The sequence below is a fragment of the Cryptomeria japonica genome, chromosome 6 (assembly GCF_030272615.1).
Source record: "Cryptomeria japonica chromosome 6, Sugi_1.0, whole genome shotgun sequence".
Lineage (NCBI taxonomy): Eukaryota > Viridiplantae > Streptophyta > Pinopsida > Cupressales > Cupressaceae > Cryptomeria > Cryptomeria japonica.
The window spans coordinates 444,265,244-444,283,885 of NC_081410.1; the positions used below are offsets into that span (position 1 = coordinate 444,265,244).

At 36.0% G+C, this 18,642-nt stretch overlaps 1 protein-coding gene and 1 long non-coding RNA gene across 3 annotated transcripts in view; both read left to right on the forward strand.

Annotated features, from left to right (window-relative positions):
* Positions 1-17,331, forward strand: part of LOC131037474 (ureidoglycolate hydrolase) — a 274,909-nt gene extending 257,578 nt beyond the window's left edge. For both annotated transcript variants that reach the window (XM_057969614.2, XM_057969613.2), the window contains one exon: positions 17,022-17,331. In XM_057969614.2, coding sequence (XP_057825597.1) covers positions 17,022-17,034 — 13 coding nt within the window. In that variant the 3' untranslated portion in view covers positions 17,035-17,331. The remainder of the gene's footprint in view (positions 1-17,021) is intronic.
* LOC131037475 (uncharacterized) lies at positions 10,240-11,346 on the forward strand. Its single transcript, XR_009104233.2, has 3 exons — positions 10,240-10,563; positions 10,672-10,741; positions 10,828-11,346. It is a non-coding gene; the product is annotated as an uncharacterized LOC131037475 (long non-coding RNA).
* Positions 17,332-18,642: the final 1,311 nt, after the last annotated feature.

Consider the following 18,642-nt stretch of genomic DNA (forward strand, 5'->3'; position numbering starts at 1 on the left):
TTATCAACAAGAAAGTGTGCTGGAAGTTCCTGAAGATACTCCTACATGTATCCAGTTGTCAGAGATTGATACCTCCACTTCTGGTTTTGAAGAATTTATGAGGCAATCTTCATGCTCATTGGTTACTGAGCAAACCATGGTCGCCATCAAAACAGATACTCCTCCCAGGATGACCACAGTTGTTCGAACAGAAACTATTTCTCCTTTGCTCGCAACTGCTACTAAAGGATAGTTGATGGCTTTACCTCTATGGCTTGGTTCTTTTGCTCCAAAGAGGAAGAAGCAAGAAATCTCACCTGATGCCTTCGATTATCAGCAACTTAAACAGTCTAGACCCAAAGTTGCTAAAAAGGCCAAGACTATCTCAAGAGTAACTGTTGATAGCAACAAGATGAAAGTGGCTGAAATTGTTGAGCCTCTAGCAGATAAGCCACTTGAAGAGATGTCAGTTGCTGATTACAAAGTTACAAGGGTAGAATTGGGCAAGCAAACACATGAAGTGGTTAAACATGATGCCCAGTATTTTGTAGCTTCATTAGTGCAGCGATACGATGAACTTCTAGCTAAGAAAGATAAGCTAGAAGAGGACAACCGACAACTTGTTGCAGCTATTCGTAAAATCACAAAATCAACTAGTGAAGTGAGTAATTCTACAAGTCCTTCTGAGACACGAGAATCAATCCAAGGAGTTGAGAGAGCTGCTCAAAAGGTACAAGCACTAGAATTTTGAGTTGATCAGCTTCATAATCTATCTGCACAAGTCTTGAAGGAGGTTTTCCAAATGATGGCCAAGTTGAAAACCATTGAAGAACAATTGAACCAAGTTTCTGATACTTTCAAACGGAACATGGAAAAGGTAGAAGACAGCTTGACTATTTGGCTTAAAATTGCTCAGCAAAAGTTAAGCATTCTTCTAGAACGTCAAGTAATTCCTTCAAGAGTTGTATACTTGGAATATCAGGAGCTCTTGGAGAACAAAGCTCTTGTTCTTAAGTCACTCATTGAAGACATTGATGATGCTATGAGGCTGTGAATGGAAGTTTTTCAGGATATGGTCTCTCATTGTCAGAAAGCTTCTTGCACCATCATGGGTCATGATGGAGAATTGTTGATAGAAGAAAAGGTTCTTTTTGATCTACAGTTGAAGATCCGTCAAGAGTGGAAAAGCGAACCATTTTCAGTAGCATCCATTCAAGTCTTGGTGACTTATCAAAGTTGCTTGCGGGAAATTCAGTCTTCCTTTGAGAGAAATAATGCCACAATCCTTCATTGCAGCGATGTTGTCGTGAAAACCATGATCGTGGCCAAGAACACCCATGAAACGGATCCCGATGAGCTGCAAATGATCATCCAAAAGTTCAAAGGATTCATGTCTTCACATACTGCAGCTTAAGTGTTTTTCAACACTTAATTGTATGTTTTCCAAATTTGTAGTCTTTTAGTTGTAGTTTTTCTTTTGACATGTTACATGTAAAAGTCTTTTTGTAAATTGCAAGATAAGTCATTACTTACACTTTTGTAATTACATGTAAGGCAACTACAGTTTGAGTTCAGTTAGGACTGTAGTTGGAATACGTCATAGTTAGTTATTGAATTACTCTTGGTAGTTGAGAGAATCTCTCAAGTTAGCTAGGATCCTCCCACCTTTTTTTCAAGGCTCCTCTTCTATAAATACTTGAGGGGTCTATTGTAATCTTTATCTTTTTGAAAGCAAGCAAAAACTCTGTCAAATTTGCAGCAAAGAAGTCTTTGAGCTTTTATGTGTAAATTGAAGAAATGAAAGGAATAGAAGAAAATTGCTCAAGCTTTGAGTCTTTGTGCTACATTCTTGAGTTTATGTCCCATATTTCCTTTCTTGCAAGTGTTTCTTTGAGAACTTAATTGAATCTGATTTGCACTCTTTGAGCTACAAGTATTGAAGATTAATTTAGTTAAAGTAGAAGTTCTATTGGGAAAAAGTTGTAAGACTTTGTTCTTAGACTTGTTCGTAATAGAATTTAGAAGTAGATTTTATGAGAAATAGCTGTGAGTCTTTGAGCTTATACTACTTCCCATTGTTTTAAGTAGAAAAGAATAAGATATTCCAGTCTTTGAGCTGTTATAATTTGTTCTTGATAGAATTATAATATAGAAAAGAGTAGATAGGACTTCACATAATCAAGTCTTTGAGCTTGATATTGTTGTCCCGTCCTGAAGGAAGTGACGGAAGTCTTTGAGCTTTCAGGAAACTTCATTTCCTTTCTCTCATTTCATTTCGAAAGTTGTTACTGCTGTTTTATATCGAATCGCTATCACTTTTCTATGAAGAGAAAATGATATTGTCTTTCTTGAAAGAAGAAGAAAGATTGTTGTCCCATCCTATTTTATTTTTTTAGTTGTAGTTAGATAGGGGGAGCCTTCCCTTAATTAGGAGAGTTTTACTCACACACTGTGGTTGAAACCACAATTTTGTGTATTTCCCCAAGTGTGCAAAATTTTCAACCAACAGTTCTCTCCCTATTGTCTTGAGTTACTCTTTGCTCTTTCACTTCTCTTGAAGACTTGTATATTTCTTGCATTTTAGTAATTGTAAGTTTGGCCATTGGTCTTAGAATGAATTGAAATCATCATTCTTGCCTCCCTTCAACTTATGCATGTTGTGTATGTTTTCTTACCTTCATTATAAGTGTATGTTTTGTGGCTTTCTCTCACATATATGCTATGCTAACTTGTTTTGGGGTGTAACTTGTGGGAAACTTGGGGTGTAACTTGACATTCAACAAATTCTAACCTCCATACGTGCATTTGGGATCATTCATACAACTGAAGTTTGTGCATCTTCAGGGTATTTCGATTGGTTCTTTGTGTCAAATCTGGGTAGGGAAAGAAATATCTTCTCTTATCTTGGTGCATCATCTCCTTTCATTTTAGCATCTCTTTCTTCCCTTTTCGTCTGCAAGCTGTTAGGATAGGTTTAAAAGTAAAATTTGGAGTGTTGAGTTGGTTCAACATCTGCACTTGGATTGAGAAGGAAGCCGACCTCCAAAAATTCAAACCCCTTGTGCAAGGTCCCACACTTCGGGGTTGTTTCCATGTTTTATAAGGTTGTTGAGTTGATAGCTCAACAAGGGTGCAAACTTTTGTGACAACACATACCTTGGAAAATCCCTTGCAAGCCTGAACAATCAATCTTAATGGATTACATTTCAGGTCTTCCCATGACTAGGCATGGTCATGATCGTATTTTAACGTTGACGGGTTCTTGAGAATTGTGATTTCCAATCTCATCTTCACAATGTGTGGCTTCATTTTGGCCGTCAACAAACCATTGTGTCGATAAGGGTCTACAAGTTCTTGAGCATTTTCTAGTCTATATTGTAATCCACAATGGATACTAAATTGACCAAGTCTACCACAACTTGCCTCTTAAGAACAAAAAAGTAGAGATGGTAAACTGCATGACTATGCATCTCCTTCAGATATACCATTGAGAGCATCCATGCACATATGATGAGAGACTTATATATCTGCAACACAACTACGATTGAACCATTTTTGGTTCCATAAGACATGTCCCATTTTCCACTATAGGCCTCCATTGTAGTATTACCCATTGTGTTGGTAGAAGCATCTTCTCATATAGGCCTCCATCTTTTCATAAAGCAATCTGCCGTAGGTGTGGATGTCCATCAAGCATAAAGGATATAGGAATTTGGGAAGTGTTTAAATGCTTAGCAAGAGAAGAGAACAAACAAAGAGATGGAATGATTTGGATGTGTGCAAAGAGAGAAGTTTGATCCTTTCCTCTAAGCATGGTTTGCGGACTCGTTGAGCACTTAGCAAGAATTGCCAAACTTGCGAGTTCGCCTAGTGGCCACAACAAGTCAACCAAGCTCGCGAGCCAAGTCTCAGCGAGTTTGCTGAGTACTCAACCAAGTCTAGGCCAAAAACTCGTCAAGCCCTAGGATCAGACTTGTAAGACCTCGGCTTCAAATCGTCAAATTTCGCCAACTGTGTCCAACCACGTTTTAAGTCAAGAAAACTTCATCCTTTTTCCATTTTTAGCTCCTTTTTGTCCATTCAACCCAGCCAAACTATGACCTAGCCATTTTCTCACTTTACCTATTTTTCGCTTCTAGCTGAAAAATAGGTTAAGTTATGCTTGTTTTACAAAATGGAGCAAAGATACATATTACTTCTGCTATATTGCATTCCAAGTGCACTAAGAAAATCAAAAGGAATTACATTATCAGATTGCATTCATACAGATGCATATGATACAAGAGAGAGTGCAATTAATTTTGAGGAGAGAAAAAAAAAAGTATCTTTATTGACAATATAAATGAATAATGTCTCACACAAGCCGTGAAACTAACCGCTATAATGCACATGAAAAACACATGATACATTTATAGGTGCTATGAAAATAAAATGCACAAGTAATGAAGGGTGACTCGTCATTGCCTGAATGACGAGTCCGGCTTGAGCTACCCTGCATCGTCTTTAGTCTCCCCGCTTGCCTTGCATCCAGCTATTACTCTGTTGCTGCTCCACATGCCTGCACCTGAAAGAGAGATTGTTGTTAGAGCAATGTCGGGTCATCAAACACTACTTATATACGCATCTATAAACATACAATCTGATCTTCACATGCATCATGGTAGCTAGCTTGTCATAGATGTCCAAGAAAGTAAGAATTATCAAACACACTTATCATATGCCCATTTTTATCTAATGTGTTTGTTTCATGTGCAGATACAAGTGTCTTTTCATGCATAACACGTGGGGTCAAATGGGCTCCCACAAGGGTTGAGCCCAACGTGCTACAGGATAGCAAATGAACAAAAGAGGACAGCTCAAGCATAGTTTTAACAGTCCTAAAGCATATTAAGAAAGTATTGATCAGTCTCAAAGCCAAGTAAGAAGATCATAGGAGGGCCTAATATATCCATTACAAAACAATGATACTCAGCCCAAATGACATAAAATACAACCATGACTGTCAAACAATGAATGAGCAGTCCTGCAAAAGATTAATGTCAAAATTATGACAGTCCAAGACTCCTAGAACAGTTGAAGCACTCCACAATGACTCAAGGATAGTCCTTGATATCAAACACAGTGCAGATTTGTTTACAACTACAGGTATCCTCAAGGATAGATCAAGGCATTTCAGGCCTCACCAAAGATGTAGTGACAACTAAACCATAGTTGCAGCATAAAATTTATTATGGGTCAAGGAAGAGTCATCAATACAATGATAGGTTTCATTGACAAAGGGGCAGATATAAGATGAAAATATAGTCTTAAAGCTTAGTATATTGTCAAAGATCAACACAATGACTAACCATTATAGTGCATCATAAATGAAGCTCATCTGATAAGTGTGAGCATGGTAATACAGTGAAATGAAGGGTCTAAGATTGTAGCAGCAGTAAAGACAGTGAGTTGCAACGTTTGGGGACTTAGTTTAGAATCACAACTCTAATGACCTTCGTTCATCCACACAAAGAGCTCATTCATAACAGCAAACGTAGTAGAATGGAAGCCCAAAGCTCAGGACAGATCTTAAGGACTGAAATTGCTATATCTCAGTCATTATGACTGTCACAAAGATGAAAATAGGGGTTCAAAATCTCCACCAAGGAAGCATACACAGCAGGGTTTCAAAAAAGTGGGATGAAAGGACAACAAAGCTACCATACTGTCATGTCCCCACTCTAGCTCAGTCTAGCAGAGACATGTGAGTCAGCTTATTATGGGGTCTTGTAGGCTGACAGGGTTGGACAGAGACCCGGTATGGTTATTCAGTGTTGGAGACTTGGTGTTCTAGCAGTTATTGATCAGTTGGGAGACATTCCTTGTTTTTAGGAGGCAGTTCCTACTTTTTAGGAGGTTTGATCATGCCCAAGGTTGGGTCTCCATGAGATGCCTCTTTGGGTTCAGTTTCAGAGAGATTGGGCTTGTTTCCTAAATTTTAGGAGCATCCCTAGATTTTAGGGATGAGACTACCAGTGAATCCTTGATGTCCGACTTCAGTCACAGACAGGTGACAGGATGATTTTAGGGTTTGTAATGTCAGTTGGGCATTTTGTGGCTATTTGGGTTATATTTTTAATATTTCCTAAGTTAGTGTTTAATAATTAAATAAGGCTAAGTTGTTAGCCATTTTGGAGTAATAAGGGGATTTTTGGCCTCATCTGGATGCGCATCCTATTGTGTGATAGCTCGTTGGAAAGATCTTGAAATTCTTTAAATCTTTCTCTTTGGTCTCAGGGCAATTCAGTGAGCGGATTTCTGTCTATGAGGAAAAAGGTCATTTTCTAGTAACATGACCACTTTAAAATAAGAAATTATAACATTTCCACTAGACCACGCCACTTGGAGACAATTAGGGTTCGATTTGCAATTGAGAGGGGTTATAAGGGGATAGGAGCTTCATTCTATCATCATCTTTTGCATATTTGACAACTTGTATGAATTTGCTCTGGAGAGCGATTTCTAGACTGGGACGCAAACCCCAGGATTAGGATTGGCTGGGACGTAGCCCTCAGCAATCTTTGGCACCGGACTTATAAGGCATTGTGCGTGGTGATTAAGGACAGAGGCATCAATTCTCAGTAGGGTTTCAGCGTAGCCTACCATCTTTCTAGTGGAGACGTGGTTCAATGCAACTGGAGGAATGCCATTTGCAGCAAATACACCACGTGGTGTATAGGGTATTGCTTGTATTCACTTCCAGTGTATGTGGGGTTGGAGAACATTCTTCATCTTCCAGTTTGACTTCGAATTTGTATGAGAGCTTGGGAAATACATTGGATTCATTGTTTGGCTTTGTAATTCAGACAAATCTGCCTGGTACGATTTGCAATAATTCTGACTTTTGCTGTATACCTCATTTATTTCAGTATTGCTTCATATTTGCTGTTATCTATTCCTTCGTATGCTATAAAACAATCAAAAACTCAAAAACAAACAACCCTTTCTGCACTTCTGTCTAGTTCTGTAAGAAAAACTTAAATAAACAGGAAAACAAAATTAAAAATAAAAAAAATTACAGCAGGTTAACAGCAAAGATTTATCAGGGATCTTTCACATACATAGTGTTGCACAAGATTTTTTAGGTCTGCTATGGCACATAAAAGGACAGTGAATCAAGTGTATTTCAGCAAGCAATCAGCATGCACTGGGCAGGGTTTTAGAGGAAAATCAGACTCAGGAGCGTTTTTAAGCCCTTTATAGTGCCAAGAAGTATGGTGGCCTCAAAGATTACACAAAGAAATGCCTAATGCATTGGTAAACTGAAGACTGTCATGAAGGCATAATACAGACCTACAGCCAAGGGCATTAGAACAAATAGCAAGGTAACAGCCCTCACACTTAGCATGGTAGTAAGCACAATAAGCATGTCAAGGTCTTCAAGAAACAAATGAATGCCAAGAAGCAATACACTTGATGACAATCTTTGTAACTTACAAGCAGCCCTGAAATAAGAATCTAACATGTTGTTAGTGAGGAGCAGAAATGAGTGTATATTGGACAAATTCCTATCATGGTGAATCACATCTTTTCTACAAGGAGCAGCCACAACATTAAAACACAAAGACAAGCCAGTGCATTATATAGGTTGTCAAGGAACAACGTATTCTAGCAGCTCTGAGGGTAATAATACATGGAGACAGAGTATTTAAAATGAGCTACAGGATATCACAGAGTATGCCAATATGCAATCCCAAGGAGCAGCATTCCTGAAAGGAGCCTAACATCAAAGATAGCAGTTTGTGTTTAAGGAGTTTTCATAGCCAAACACCATGACACTAAGACAGTCCCAGAATTGCCAAATTACATCTATGCTTGATGGTGGTTACATAAATATGACAGTCAGAGCGTTAATTGCTTAAAAAAGCACAGCAAAGAGTATTGATTTGGAATGAAATGAGGTTTTAACCTTCGTTTCTTCCATTGGAATTATGAGTATGGTCGAAATAATAGGAAAAGCAGAGATAGGAAGCTACAACTTGCCTTGTGGCCTTAGAATGTAGCCTCAAAAGAAAGAGTAAAAACAGAGAAACGAAAATCAGAGGAGCTGAAATGTTCACGTTTTTTTTACCAGTAATTTTCTAAGGTAAATGCAAAAAAAAAACCAAAACGAAATGTCGAATTCAAGATATATGCACCTGCAGCAGCCATTAATGGCGGAGGTCTGCAGAGTAGTTTCATGAAATAGCAGCATGGCGTCCAACAACAATAGAACCCAAGAGAATCATGCCCAGTTTTCACTAATGGCGAAAGAATGTGCTAAAAATGGCGTCCACAACAGCCCCAATTTGCCCAAAATCAACGAAAGTGAAGAGTGCTCTCATGGCGGCACATATGGCAACACACAAATCAGACATGGCAGCGCACAGCAGCAAGAAAGGATAGAAAATGATAAATTTCAATTGCCGTGAGAGGCCCAAAATTGACAAAATTGCAGGTTCAACCTTCAAACCTTCCCTCATGGGCATCGCTCCAGCAAAGCAGATGAAGAAGTATCAAAAAAGTGAGGAATGAAATGGATTTTAGGGTTATCTTCCCTAAATATGTGTCGAATTACTAAGGCATTTTATTTTTGCCTTACTATATTTTCTTCTCTTTTCAAACTCCAAATGCCACGCAAAGATGCCTAAGGGGTCATTTCTTTTTACATTCCCCTTGTATATCCTTATTAAGTGACTTGTTAATATCACTTAATAAGTGTTTTGTAATGACTAATATTTATTAAGTGATATTAACAAATCACTTAATAAATATATCTTTTATAAAGATTTTACGCATGGGTCAAATAAATAAAATTTAATATATATTAATTGAAGTAATTTTTTAAATTTATCATTTTAATTAAATAATTTATTTTATTTCATGTTTATGGTTAAAGTAAAAAAAAAAATACTAATAAATGAAAATAATAAAATGTTTGTTAAAGTGATAAATAGGTCACTTTATTTTATTATATTATTATTATTTCATTTACTAGCATTTTTGCCTTTAAATATAAACATGAAGCAAAGCAAATATTTAATTGAATAATAAATTTAAAAAATTACTTTATGAGATGTATATTTTATTTTTATTTGTTAAAGGTCAAAGGAGAGATTTTTTTTTTTTGCATTTATGAAGGCTTGTAGGCCTGTCAGTGATATTTTGGGGCCATTTATGGTGCTTTTAAGAGCTTTTATGGTTGCAGCATAGGTTGGCCTGACTTTTAGCCCAAGTTTCTCCCTTTCAGACCTTTTTCAAGTCTTTTGAAGTGGATTTTTTGGTTCTGCTCGTCCAAGAGGAGGTGGATACATTATTCATTATCTGTTTTTTGGAAAGCATATATACTACCTTCCTTCTTCATTGTGCTGGTTCTTGATTATTCATCTTTTGGCAGACTGTAATTTCAGAGTTCTTTCTGCAAAAGGGAATGTTTTTGTAACACTTTTTCAATAGTAAGAGAGCATTGTAACAACTTTGAGCAGTAATAAGCAGTCAGTGCCTTCCCATATTCTTTTGTTATTATGAGTACTTGGTGTTAATGCAGGTTTTTGTGACATTCTTGTCTTTAAAACTGTGTTTTCATGTGGGTGTCTTATGCAGAAGCATAATTATTTGCAGGTTATAAGCTGTGAGTGGAATAACAATCTTAGGTTGTGAGAAGTGTTTTTCTCCTCTAAGGACTGTGATTTTAGCCGCCTTATAAATTATTTATGCAAGGGTTATAATTTACTGGGTTGTGTAGGTGAGTATTATTGCTGTCATACTGTTTGTTGTTTGTTGTTATAATTTACTCAGTTTGGTGCATCACCTGTTAGGCAGTAGGTTCATTTTTTCATGTTTTTCCTTCTCTTTTCTCAACAAAAATCATTAGGATAGTCAGAATTAGGTGATAACCAGCTTTCTCTGGAGATTCACTCCAAGTTTTAGGCAACCCACAGGCCTAGGAGAGTTCCCATGTGTCACAAGCCTGTTGAGTTAAGAGCTTAGCAAGCAAGGGTGCAGGCTTCAGTGATAACAGGAAAGCATTCTTTTTGCAATTCCTCAACTCAAGCAAATATTTGTGTCTAATTCTTGATTGGAGTCTCTATTTTCCAAAATGTTGAAGGGGAGAAGACTGCAAAAATATTTTAGGGTAAGTAACAAATACAAACATAAACTTTATATAAAATAATCTATGTTCTCATTTTTTAGGGGTTAATTTTCTAATAATTTAATATTTGTTTTCAATTTTTTAGGTGACAGAAGCTTTGGATAGGGTTCTTCGTATGGTGGATGGAGATGGCATGCCAATTGGTTTCCTTTATGAGGCCATGGATAAGGCCAAAGAGGCCATTTTGCATAACTATGGTGGAAACAACAAAAAATCAAATCATTGGACACATCATTGATCATAGATGGACAAATTAACTCCACCAGCATGCCTTGGCCTACCACTTGAACCCAAAATTATATTTCTCTAATACATTTAAGGCTGACGAGGAGGTCATGGTAGGTGTTATTACGTGCATTGATAAGATGGTGCCAAATCGTGAGATGAGAGACAAAGGTCTTGATGAGTGGGAGGTGAGATTAACTATATCTTATTTATGAATTTGACAATATTTACTCTTTAGAAACATCCATTTTACATGCATAATTATTAATTTTCTATATTTCATCTATCTATTCAAGGTCTACAAGGATGCGGAGGGGAGAATCTTTTCTTTAGCTCAAGCAATTTAAAGGAGAGAAAAACAACCAAGTAAATATTTTAGTTCAATAATACAAGCAGAAATAAGAAATTTGATTCTTATATTTTTTACTTAATTTTTAAAAGTTTTTTTGTAGATTAATGGTAGGAGAATTATGGTGTTGCCACACCATATCTTCAAAGGCTAGCCATCCATATTTTATCCCGGCCATGTATTGCTTATGGGTGTGGGTGTGAACACAATTGGAGCTTTTTTGAGAGCATTCACATAAAGAAAGAAACATGTTGACTCAGGGGCGCCTCGATGATCTTGTCTTCATTTGACAACTTTTGCCTTCAAACTAAAAAGGTGGGAGGGCATTTCACATGAATCCATTGACTTGGATGATATTGATCCTTATGGTGAATGGACTGTTGATAAACAAGATGATGCTCTACTTACTGATGAAGATCTTGTAGAATTGGAGAGAGAAGCAGCAAAAGCAGCAGAATTGGATGCAGTGGAGGAAAACAAAGACACTTTTGAAGAAACAATCCATCATCATTTTTGATACTATAGAACCTTGTAGTTTATTTGGTTGTTTTTCTCGTTTTGACATATCATCATATGTAAACATATATAAATTTATAATGCTGATATACATTTGAAACTATGAAATTTCAAATTTTGAGATTTCAAGGATCATATGACATGTAATGTTTGAATTATGACAAATTGATACCTCAAAATAGACTTCAATGTTCTCTAATTAATTTATTTTTATGTTGTGTAATTATAAGAGTTTTTTTTTGTCGAGTCCATGCCAAGTTTTTCACAGAGTCCCGAGTTCGAGTCAAAACTTTGGCTGCTGAGTTGAGTCCAAGTCCAGGTCCTAAAACTATGGTCTAGATGGCTCTTTCTACGTTGCAATTTGTGCATTAATGGGGAAAGACTTGTATGCAAATTGTGGAAGCAGGGAGAGGAGTCAAAACTTTGGCTGCTGAGTTGAGTCCAAGTCCAAGTCCTAAAACTATGGTCTCGATGGCTCTTTCTACGTTGCAATTTGTGCATCGATGGGGAGACTTGTATGCAAATTGTGGAAGTAGGGAGAGGCTCAAAAACTATATTAAGGAAGTCCCTCAAAGAAGTGTGGTCTCATGGAATGCAATGATTGCAAGATATGTGTCATTATGCACAACTAGCAGTTGTCAACAGGGCTTTTAAAAGAAACACCTCAAAGAGATGTGGTTTCATGGAATGCAACCATTACAAGATATTAACAAAATGAATTTGTTGAAAAGGCTTTAGGAACTTTTGAGCAAATGCAATTGGTAGGCGTAAATCCAACTCCACAACTTTGTCGACTAAAATGAGAGTTTGGGAACTACTCCCAATATTTAGTAGCCAGCAAGCAAGAGATAAAGTGTTGGGGTTCAACTATCAAACAAGAGCTTTAACAATGTGATGATTGGAGGTCATGTGAGTATTTTTGATAAAATATCATTTTTTATGGAGAGGTCACGCTAAAGACTTTTTCTTGGAAAACTTGTCTTATTTCTTTACTTATTTATTTGTGTGCAATGGCATAGTATTTATTAGTGGTAGAGATCCATTAGCATGGGACTCTTTGGGAAGATGTTGAAAAGAATTCCTATTTGATATAGATAGAAATTAACCCTGTATAAATTTGATTCTCACTCTACTTAAAGCTGAATTGTTCCAATTAGCTTAGTCTTAACCCTCAATACTATGACAGTTGTGTTTATTCCTTTAGCATACATAGTCATGATCAAATTATATTGACTATACATTGTAAGAAGATAACAAAAGAATAGTGAGGAGGTTTTGGTAGGTGTTATCAGGCCATAGGAACCAATGATATTTATGGCAAGGGATGCATATAAAATTATGGCATGTATGAATAATTGAATTCATATCTTCACTCGGATAAATTGTGGAACACTTAAATATAGATAGTCATTTTGGGTAGTTAAATAAACTGATTTCCTTTCCTTAAAATAAATTAATTGAAAACAACACATTGAGCTGTTTCATATGATTGTGTAGCCCTCTTCTAGTGAGATTCAGGAGGTCAGTATAGAATAGATTGAGAATTGAGAATCCATGATATCACCATGGTTATAATTAACACTATGCATTGAGTAATTGATCACAAGGTGATGTCTTCAAGATCTATCGAGCATGTGATAGATATATGCAGGGTGTTATAATCAGCAAAAATAAAATCAAAAGGTTGAGACTATTATTGAGTTGACATTTTCATATGATGATCTATTGGCTATAGGTTCATCAGTTTTATTAAGTATGACCCCACCAATGGTTATGCTTAAAGAAAGATTACAATTACTGTTGTAAGTCCTTCAAAGTTTAGATGGTTTTTCAATGGCATGGTTGGAACTTGGTATTATCGTTTTCTACCTAAAAGGATGTCCTATTATGAATTAGTAATGTTAGTAGTTGTTGGTATAAAATGGGATGACAATGAAACTTGACTTTCAATTGGAAATCTTGATTTCACAAGTGGGTCATAAAGTCCATTTTAGTTAAATATATGTTTATAACTAAGCCTTGTGAATTATTGTTGTCAAATTACGATAAGGTAACTATCATATTTGTTGGCATCAATATTTCTAGCATCTCATACTTTTGGGGAAATATGAATGGGGTTGTGGGGAACTAATTTGATTCCTCATTCATCCTCATGGTCACAATATGTTGGTGGAACCAAACAAAAGTTCTAGTTGATGAGTATTCATGTAATGTTTCCATTTGGGATTTACCATATTTTATTCCTGAGACAACAATTCTAACTTAAATGAGAGTTGTAATATATTGATAAATATAATTTTATCAAAGCTGAATACATTTCATTATAACATTTGACTGAAAATTCTAAGAATAGCTTGGAAGATAGAACTTATCTTGATAGCTTTGTCTGACTTATGCTGATCATTAACCTCCCATAAACTGATTACCATCTCCTTACAAATCTTCTAAGTCTGTCATAAAATTCTTCAGTCTTTTTATATAATCTATTCATACAATCCTCCGTAGATCTACAATAGTCTTATGTACACTTCTCTTCATTGGATCTGCAATCTTACTTTTCATCCATGTCCTTGGTGCCTATGTTCAATAGTCTTTTTAATACGTATACCTTTCCTCTATTCTGTATGAACCTCTTGTCTTATGTGTAGATCTGATATAATATTATTTCTCACCCAGCACCTACTTATACTTTTCTCTTGCTGTAGTATATATTTTATTCTTTGCATCCTTCATACTTTGCACTTCTTCCTTTTATACCTTTAAACTATGTCTTTTATCCAAAAGGCATGCCTTTTTGATATCTTCTTTATTTAATTAATATATTACACATATTTCATTACATTTGCTTTATTTATTCATATTTTAGTGTCCTTGAATAATCTTCTTTTTTATATTTCTCCACCCCCAACACACACTGTTCCACTCTCTAAATATATATATTTTATTTTACTCACACATATTTCTCTGCCCTTTTACCAATATTTCTAAGTCTTCCAAGTGGGTCCCATTCAATTTAGTGGAGCTGCTGCTAAAAACACAAAATTATTGTGGAATCTCCAAAATCTTTTCTAATTGATGCAATCATCATTTGAGAATCCTTTTATTTTAGGAATCTGAGTAATTATTGTTTGGGGCCCACAAAGCACTTTTGGCAAATTTATTCTAATGCTAATAAATCTGAATTCCTATTGAAGTCCTCTTTATGTGAGATCAAAGACCCCCCCACGTGGTATTCCTTCGTTTATAATCTGCTTCCACATTGCAAGATAATTGTAAAGGCTACTGAATTAATATATATTTTCTGAGTTCCACTTGAGTCCAGTAGAATTATCCCCATAGAATATAATAAAACCAAAGCAAAATCCCTTCCCCTCTTGAAATGGGGTCGATCCTCACTAAATATCTTGGTATCAAATGGTTGCATCCTTTGGGAGTAGACGTACCTTTGTCAAGGATTAATTAATCTTTCTTAAGATCCTACTCTTTCATTATTCATGAGTATTTGTTATTTATACAGATTGGCTCTTTCTCTTAATCACTGCCTTGAATCACCATTATAAGCGTTGTGTAATGAGTAATCATCTTTTGAATAACTAGTCGGTTGATTAGTTAATATATGTAACAAATCTCTTCATGGATGGTGATATTGATAATATTATGCTGATTGCTACGTACGTGGTAATCTATAAGTTTTATTGTTGACGGCAACCATTTCTTGGCGAAAGCTAATATATTTGTTTGGTTGCTTTGAGACTTAGTCTTCTTTGACATGAACCACTCATAATAAAACGATTATAATGATCATGATGCTAGATGATCGATCGGTTTATCGTGCATCATCTTTTATTGTTACTTGTAATCATCTTCGGTAATATATGAAGCATACTGATACGCATGTTATTGATCGATCTTCTCCAGTATTAGAGGTGCACATTCTGGTCTATAATTGATTCAATCATTGTTCTATCTTGACTTAGATGCTTTAGATGGAATTTATGTTATTTCTCTGTCGATGCCCTTTTTGTTTGGTATGATGGTCCATTGCTTAATATTTGCATCTTTCCCTTATGTGAATCGCTGGCTTTAATGGCTTGTTATCACTGCTATAGTCGGCTCCATCAACCTATTAATAGAACTAATGTCTAATCAACTCAGATTGCTGCATTTTCTCTCTGTCCTTTATAATAATGATGAACACTTCTTATTTATACTGCTTTTGTGGAGTTCTTTGGTCGCTGCATCATCATGGAGTCGCTGTAATATATTTTGTGGTTGAGATTAGTTTGCTATCGTTATCAGTCTTTATGTCCCTTGTCTTGTATTGCCATCTTTATGTAGATCGCTGCATATAAACTTATGTTTCTCATAATCATTAATTTGATCAATTTAGAGTCACATTTAGATGGTCGGTCAGTATAATACTTGGTAAATATCCTTCATAAAAAATATCTAGCATTTCATGAGCATAACTTGTTTCCACAGCGAGTTTGCCATGCTTAGACCGTAGCATATATGTTTGGCCAAAGAGTAAAGATCTCTTCTTCCTCTATCAAATAGATGATCTCTTCTTCCTCTATCAAATAGATGGAGTAATGTTAGTAGTTGTTGGTATTATGAAGTGTATAACAGCTAATTGCTTGTGTGAGTGTGACACAAGTGGGAGCTAGCCATGTTGCATATAGATGATGTATGCTTGAGCTAATCACTAGGTGAGTAAGGGATATCGGAAAGATATGGTCCCTATGTAGTTTTGTGCAATTTTGTCCAGTAATTATTGGCATGGAGCCAACATTTCATGGGAATGTGTTTTTTATCATTCTCGGTAATTAATTTATATTGAAAGTAGAAGCTTAATGAATGGTTGTGATTTAGAAGTGAGATTAGAGATCTCACACAAGAGGAGAGGATGAATCCTCTCTATCGTTGGTGTACAAACTAACAGAACCTCTAATTCTCAAAAGGGATACGTAGGCAACCTCATCACAAATGAACCCTCAAGGTTTGGGCTGGGTCTAGGGATGATCCTAACATTGGGGAACTTGCCACTTTCTAGAGGGAGTGCTCGAGTGGTGGCATAGAGTTGCCACCACAATGGTGGTTGGAAAAGCTTCAAAACTAGCACTTCTAATCTAGACAGAAGATGCTTGGACAATTTACTTGTAAAAAGAAAGAGAAAATATAATAGTAACTGAGGGGTGGTTATTACATCTTGATACTTCTTGTAATGAAATAACTTGCACACTAGAAGGATATAGTACAAAATATGCTAAAAATATGTGAGAATCAGAAGCCAGACATTTTTAGCCTTGGAATTTCCATTTTCATGTGAAAGACAATGTTGACAATCCTCAAGCCTAACAAGTTCAATCTAAATTTAACAGAAAAAGTGAGAAATATTAAATGATAAATGACAATTAATAATTAAATATATATCTTAATGATAAAAAATTGGTAAACATTTTCTAACAACTCAAATGTCTGGCATGCAATGTCCAGATCAGTTTGTAGTGTATTTCCCTGGCTGTTTTTATCTTATCTTGATTGTGTCTATCATGCCAACAAAGCATTGATCACTTTGGTCTTCATTTATCCACCTATTAGTAGGCAATGTGAAAATAAGTAAGTCTAAAATAAACGGATTGGAATTTAACAGATGAACATTTGATGCTTTGGTTGATTGATGCTGAAGTAGAAAATCATTTCCATTTTCCTTCTGCCTAAGGTGCTTTTAATGGTTTTGAAAACATATATTTTACCTTATTGTGCTTGTCATCTTTGCAGGTTACAGTCATAGGCCAGATGAATATGCATCGATTGATCACATTTCCAATGGAGTGAAAGTACTAGCATTAACGCTTGCAAAGCTTTCTTCAAGCTGATGATTATTGTTGTGCTTTCTTCAATTAGGACCATGGTGCCCTTTGCAATATCTTTGACATTGACATTTATAAAAGAAAACTCTTTTATGTACATTTAAATTCATCCAATTACTTGTAATGTACAAATTGAGTATCACAATTCAATTTGTAGAAGAAAATGATTTTGTATATTTAAATTTTTTACATTTCAATATATAAATAAATTTGTGGTCTTTCTAGTCAGATTAACACTCATACGCCAATCCATACAATACTACTGTATGTGAATGAATCTTGGGCTTAAACAGTACAAGAAAAGAACACAGAAGTCAAAGCTTTGGATTTTCATGCCTGCCCCTCTCACCCAACCCCAAATTTGCCAATATTTCCCCCTAAACTAGTGTGATCTAATACAGCATACATACCATGCTGATCAGACTTCAATATCATCTTGTTTGAGGGATTCATTCCCTCCTCAGTGGACGCCAATTTCAGGATTGTACTTTCAAATAAAAACAATCCAATGGACAAAGATAACTTCTGCTATTTTTACATCAGCACACCCAAGATGCTGTTATCAGATTTAAGTTTCTCAGCCAAAAAGGAAAATGGCTGCTCCCCTCTCCCACGCCAGCCCAAGTCTCATTCACCATAGATGATATGAAAACGGTCTATGGTTCCAAACCCTCAAGATCTGGGTCCAAAGCAACTGGGATCCTATTAGATCTATAGATATCCCTGTGATGTCAAAAAGGTGTTTCATGGCCATCTTCTCCTCAAAGCACAAAAGAGATCAGGGTTTCCTAGGAAACCCATGATTCCTGAATAAAGTTGATTTCTTCATGAAACACTGGTCCCCAGCTATCAACTTGTGGTAGACCTACTCACTGCTGTTCCAGTCTGCGTCTATATGCCTTTCCTCCCAAGCAAACATTGGCAAGAGAACATACCAAAAAAAAGGCTAAGAAGTTAGAGAACACATAACAGCACCATATTAAAATTTCACCAAGACTCCAAAAATCTTAAATAACACAAGAATATGCATGAATCCAAATCTAGACAAGCCCCTTTGAGATCGGCTGATTCTGGGCATGAATAGAATTGAATGGGATCAACACATTGACTATGGAAACATTCTCTTCCATATGTATGGCCATTTGCAAGAATCTACCCTCATCAATCCTCTGGAGACACACACAGACATGAAAAATCAGTCAGGTCACACAAGAATATAAACAACCAAGAGTCACAGGAAAACAACAGAAACCATGAGAAACATAGAGAGGAAAGCCAATTTGAGAATGTTTATGCAAAGAATGGCAAAAGATCACCATTGGCATTGGATTGTATTACAAAATAATTAACTTCTTAGGTTATGTAGTACCCACGTATTGATTACTTGTCAGCTTATGAGTAGTCATTAGGAGTTGGTTGTAAGTGGTTGTCAACGGTTGTGTTCCAATTAGCAGCCATCAGGTATTTCAAGTATGTTGTAGTCAGGGAAAACAATTTTTATCCTTGGCTGATCATGCCTGAGCTACCAA